Genomic DNA, 6,313 nt, shown 5'->3' with positions numbered 1-6,313 from the left:
CCCGCCCCCGCCGGCCGAGGCTGGGCTGCGGGAGGCGGCCGGGCAGCCCCGATCCTCGCTAGGGCGACCAAAACAAAGGCAGCATCCGGGGCTGGGTGGATTGCAAACAACCATGAAAGACTGGGTTCGCTCTCTCCCCGGCTCTGCTGCTGCCGCCGCCGCTGCTCCTCCTCCTGCTGCCGCCGCCAGGAGGGCTCCGCTGTGAGGGGAAGCAGGGGCGCAGCTGCTGGGCGTGAATCCGAAAGGTGAGAGCCCGAGAGCAGGAGGAGGGGGCGGGCAGGCCACCAAAATGTCTTCGGCCGTGGGGCCCCGCGGTCCTCGCCCACCCACGGTGCCTCCCCCCATGCAAGAGCTGCCCGACCTGAGCCACCTGACCGAGGAGGAGAGGAACATTATCATGGCAGTGATGGACCGGCAGAAAGAAGAGGAGGAAAAAGAAGAAGCCATGCTCAAGTAAGCCACCCCCAGCCGCGCCATCCGTGCCTCCGTGCCTCCTTCGGTCCATTCACCACTCACTCACCCAATCCTCTCGGCTGAGTGTGGGGGAGGGGCGGGCGAGGGTGCTGGGTGCGGGCGGAGGCGCCCGCCTTGGGGCCAGGGGCGCTGGGCTTGAGCAGGAAGGCGGTTAGGGGGACGTACGGAAGGAAGGAGGGGATGCCACCAAGCCGAGAGCCCGGGAGCGGATGGCTTGAGACTGGGTTGCAGAGGAGGATTAGGTAGACAGAGACCACCCTGGGGGTGGGATATGCAGAAGCTGAGAAGAGCTGATCCCACCCAAGTGTAGGGGCCCTGGACTGGGAGCAGGTTAGGGGACAGGAGATGAGTGGAAGGAAGAGGAGGTGGGATGAAGAGGAGCTGAGAATAGCTCCTCTTCTCTTCTTGGAGTTGTTTAGCAGGTTGGGGTTACCCCAGTGAAGGGTGCCAGTATTTATATAAGAAAAATGCTTATTTTTAGTGTTCATTTTTGTACTCATTCATCTCACAGATCAAGGTTGGGTCTTTTTTTTTGGGCAGTTGCCATCTTTGGTAACCTGCCTCCCTAGCTTCTCTAACCTTTTATTCTTTTACACAGTCTTTTACACAGAATACTTGTGTGAACACACATTTTCTCACCAATATATAATGCCATTGTCAATGCAAAGTTTTTAATAATGGGAGAAGCTGTTGGGGACTCTGGCCTGAATAAAATAAAGGTTCCTTTCTACTGGTTTCCAAGAGACCTCTGGGGCCTGCTCCTGGTGGAAGCAGTACAATAGGGGATTGGATATTTGCACAATTCCCCCTTCTTTAAAGCCCATCGACCCTTTAAGGGATCTCTGTTCAGTGCCCCATTTTCCTGTGTCTGGGGAGGGGATGGGGCTCATTGCTGGTGGTGCAAGAGTGTGTGACACTGTTGCTGCTTGCTTTAGTCTGAGACAAAACTGCTTACAAGGTACTGGCATCTAGACTTGGTTTTCCTTGCTCCTTAGCATCACACCTAGAGTGGAGCTGAAGAGGACTTCAACCCTGCCTCTCCTTCGGAGGTCTTCATGTCTTCAGGAAAGTTTTCAACTCAGTAGTGAGGGAATTTAGAGACCCTTGGTGTCCTCTGGTTAGGCCAGAAGGTGTATCTGGGGGCAGAGGATTGGCATTAAGAGCCAGTGGGAACCTGTTGCATCTTGAGTTAGCTGATAGCAAAGAAGGGGTAGGGAGGGGACAGGGGTGACAGCACAGAGGCACAGAGCACACCCAGCATGGCCTCTTCCCCACCGCCTAGGATCGCCTCCCTAAGAGAAGATGCTGCCACCAAAGGTTTCAGCTGCTTTCCCTCAGTGCAGCAGTGCCTCACAGGAGAGGAATGGAGGGAGGCTGCATGCATAGACTGATGGGTCCCCACCAGTGTAACTGCCACCATATGGGAGAGGGGAATATTGAGAGAGAACTGTGGGTGCTGGGTCACAGCAAAGAATAGAAATCCAGTCATTCTGCCCTTTCATTGTAGACTCAGAAAAGGGCCATTAACTTGGAAGGCTAGAGCTGGCCTGGTTCTATAAAGAGCAGCAGGTTTCTGAATTCCCTGCACCTTCTCATCCAAAAAAGAAAGAAAGAAACAAACAACAACAAAAAAAAAAAAAAAAGAAAGAAAAAAGGAAAAAAAAGAAAAACAAATACTTTAAGCCTGCTGGCTTGAGGGAGGCAGAACCCTTGTTAATCTGCTGCCTGTCCCCTGTCCCTAGTGGAACAATGACGTCCCTAGTGCTGCAGGCTTCCCCTCTTCTGAGATTGGAAGTAATGGATGGTGTCTGATGGTGCTGCTGTCTGTCTGTCTGATTGTCAATTCGTCTGTCCTCACTGGTTGCAGCCCCTGCCACCTGTTCTGGTGTTCTGGGCACCTTTTCTGCTAGTCAGGATTTACAGGTTTGCTACTGTTTTTTTTTTTTTTTTTTTTTTGGTGTTCGCTGCAGACAGCAGGTAGATGGAGGCCTCCAGCAGCTAGTGGAAAATATAGGCTGCTGCTTGACAGGGTCCGAATAGGAAGGGGAAGTCACAGTGCAAGTAGTGGCCGTGATCGCGCTCCTTCATTGGCTGTTTCAGGGATGGCAGAGAGTGAGGGATTTTAAAGAGGGTGAGTTTTAGGACAGAATCTCAAACCTGCTATCTGCCTACAGACAGCAATGACGATATTATATGGGCATATATAGACAAATAAAAATGAGAAGCAGCATCCAACTGCTCATGTTGAATACATCTTTCCCACTGCTATTCCTGTACCTGCTGTCCACTGGCTTGCAAATATTGTTTCTTTATTTCAAGGTTTCACAAAATATCGCAGTATGTGATGCTCTTATACAACAGCCCTCTATAATCCTGGAACTCTGCATTAACTTTATCGGTCAATCTCCTCTGCTAAAGTCTTGGCCTTTTGTGCAGTGGAATACTGGTGAGCATTTTGGAACCCCAGTTAAGCATGTCAGATTGTCTGCAATTAGTGCAACAATGCTGTACTTTTTTCTAGAGGGCACTTTATATCTTAAAAACTGGGAATGATAGGGGCTATTCAAATGACATGTATATATGGGAACTTAATGATATGTAGTCATTGGTGGTGGCCTTTTCTAAACTTTGCATTAAAATGGACTAGAAAACAGTGCTTTCCACAGAGCTTTGAAATATTTGTTAAATAAGATACAAGTTTTTGTGGTAATGCTTGGTTCATCATATCACATATCTGAGAAATTACTTTCACAACAGGCCCTACAGAGCTAAAGTTCTGGTAACAGAGCAATTAGACTTAAAATTCACTTTGTCATCACTGTAGACCATTACCTTGAGCTACCTACTGTGCAAGCTCTCTTCTTTACAATGTATAAAAATTGGTATTAATAAAGAGAAGATAGAAAATCGATGGGTATATATACCAAAGAAACATTACAAAATGTCAATTAAAAATATTTGTATAGTTTCATCAGCCTTGATTGTAAATTACTACTTGAATTTGGTCTTGATAAAGTTTTAAACATGTAAAAATGGAAAAAGAATAATCAAACTACTTTCACCTCAAGATTTCAGAAAAAATTTATTTGAAATTGTAAGTACTTTATCATAAAAATAATTCACTTTGTTGGCAAAGTGCACTAATTTGAAATACACTGCCATATAACTAGAAATAGTTGACTTCTGCAAATAATTTTTAATGATCGATTTAATTATCTGAAAATAAAAAGTAGTTTCTTAATCTTAGTAAGGTTTTTGGGGTGTGTGTGTGTGTGTGTGTGTGTGCGTGCACACGCGTGCGTACATGTGTGGTTTTTCTGGAGACTTTTTAAAACCTAATTTTCTCAATGAATACTCCTTCAAGTAACTGTCACTAGACACTATGAACCAATATACTACATGAGTTGAAAACTCTGTTATCTGGGACCTAAATCAGAGAAGATCTCATTAGATATAAAATCATATATTTTTTTTTATAAAAGCTTCATAGAGAAATGAGCTACAGAATAGTAAGAGAAGAGAAAAAAATATATGAGAAGAGTTAAAGGGATGTTTTGAGAATGGGAATTGAGAACCATATTGGAATATTTAATAAAACTACCAACATTTATTGAGCATTTACTTCATGCTGGCCATTATTCTAAGTGGTTATTGACTCAAATGCCAAGTAGTTGAACTGTGCTGGTTTAATATATGTATATTTGAAGTCTCACAACAGCCTGTACAGAAGGCAAGTTAGGTCGTATGATCCTTAGAACCTCATCCGCTACTCAGAGAGTTCCAGTAATACCCTCAACTGTCTCACACAACATGGCCCAATCAGGATTCAAACCCAGACTATTTATTCTAAGTCCAAATATTTCCCCACACACTACACCTTCCTTCTACCAAGAAGCTTGTACATTTTCCTTAAACTAATTTCTGCTCTTTCTTCAGTTTCAGAGGAATGGTTTGGCAAAAGGTTAGTCTGATCAGAAGCTCAGATGCCGGTTCTAGGAGGGCCTACAGCTTCACCCACACTCTTAAGAGTTTTCCTGTGGACTGAGAGTGGAGAAGTTGTCTCTAGTTCAAAGATAGTAAAAATCAGCATGCTATGGTGGAAAGATCATTAATTTTGGATCCAAGCATTTTGTTATACTAGTTCTACTTCTGTTACTTTGCAAATGTGGGCAAGAAAATTAAACAGATTCTGTGAGGTTCTATCTTTCTTGCAAATCCTGTTCATGGTGTGAATGGATTTATAAAGAGCATTACTGACTTTGGACTTCTCCCTCTCTTCTTAACAGGGAACCAAACAATGACTTTTCAAATATCCATCCTCTCCACTTCCTTCATGGATAGGAAAAAGAAAGTAGAAGGAGAAGAACTTTTGTAACTGAAGCTTTTCTTTCTCCTCTTTCTTCTTCCAACCAATTATAATATTATGACCTGAAATGTATCCATAAGGCTCAATATGAGACACCCCAATTAGCATCTGGGAAAAGAAGAAAAAGTACACTGGGGTAGCTGGGGAGGGATGAGGATAGAGTCCCCATGCAGGTATCAGGTTTTCATTGGAGTTTGCAAAGATTTTCATATCTTATACCCAAAATATTCTATGATATTGCTCAGGTAGGATGGATAAGAAAGAAAAAGAAAAAGGCAAATAGTAATGAGAGAAAGTGGATAACCCAGGTGCAGCTGTCTACCTGTTCTGATATGTTGTGTTAAGTAGAAAAATAATGGGAGAGAAAACTTAGAACCTTTCACTCAGAGTCTAGTCCCCTTCACACCATTAATGGAGAGGGTTAAAAATAGGGAAAGTTAACCCTAAACTGTATTGGAGTTTTCTGCTTTCAGCAAAAACCTATCTTAATAAATGTGCATGGTCAGTCCTGAGTTCTCAAATACTCATCCAAAAAACACAGAAGAAGGAAGCCTAAAAAAATGAAAGAAGTGAGGCATTAAAGAGAATGGAGAGTAAGAGACATAATCATTAGTTCACATTTGGCCAACCTATCTTGACTTTCTTTTAACTTGTACGATTCCTTGTTAACTAGAAGTGAGGGGGCACCATTGTTTAAGTAAACAGATTACTAAATTTGAAGTAGAATATGGAAACCAATGTGGGCTATAACGTACTGCTGCTGTCTTGGATGGAAACACACGTTGGGAGTGTTATTTGCTCAACTTGTTAAATGAAGAGAACAATTTGGGTGAAACATGTAGTAAGCTTCCTAGAAGAATATCAAATTTAGGGATTCCTGAAATAATATTTTTACTTTCTCATATCTGTAATATGCAGATGGACAGGTTGTTGTACCATGGATTATAAAGTCCAGTGTATTACATTTTATTTATCTTTATGGGCTCTTTTATATTTTTAAACAATTTTTTACATGATATGAGTTAGATATTTTAGAGCTGGTCCTGAGAGTTGAAGTACATTTGCTCAAGGCACATGGCAACTAGACCAATAAAACCCAGAACTCAAGTATGTTGGCTCTAAATCTTTATTGTTCTTTTACATCTTTTTAAAAGTTCATCAAGCTGTGGGCATTAAGGTTGGTTTCCCTCTCCTGCTGTTGGAGCAGGAGACTTATTTCTTAGTACTTTCTGTGTGTCAGGCATTTGATTGGCTATTTAACATATTCTACTCGACCTTATGCCCATTCTATCACTATTCTATTTTCTAATATTACTGAAATTCCCAGAACTAGCTAGGTATTTTCCTGACCCTTTGATCCTGGAGTACAGAGAATAAAATTTAAAAGGAGCAAAGGAAGAATTTCACATAGCTAAGTGGTATTTTCTACCCTTTTCCAAGTCCTCCTGCCTCCAATCTCTAGATCTGGCTGCA

At 42.9% G+C, this 6,313-nt stretch overlaps 1 protein-coding gene across 1 annotated transcript in view; it reads left to right on the top strand.

Annotated features, from left to right (window-relative positions):
- Positions 1–6: 6 nt before the first annotated feature.
- Positions 7–6,313, top strand: part of LOC105305687 (regulating synaptic membrane exocytosis protein 1-like) — a 243,638-nt gene continuing 237,331 nt past the window's right edge. Inside the window, exon 1 of the mRNA XM_023523450.1 lies at positions 7–453. Within this exon, the coding sequence (XP_023379218.1) occupies positions 290–453 (164 nt within the window). The 5' untranslated portion in view covers positions 7–289. The remainder of the gene's footprint in view (positions 454–6,313) is intronic.

The sequence above is a fragment of the Pteropus vampyrus genome, unplaced genomic scaffold (assembly GCF_000151845.1).
Source record: "Pteropus vampyrus isolate Shadow unplaced genomic scaffold, Pvam_2.0 Scaffold393, whole genome shotgun sequence".
NCBI classification, from domain to species: Eukaryota; Metazoa; Chordata; class Mammalia; order Chiroptera; family Pteropodidae; genus Pteropus; species Pteropus vampyrus.
This window is presented reverse-complemented; position numbering and strand designations above follow the sequence as displayed.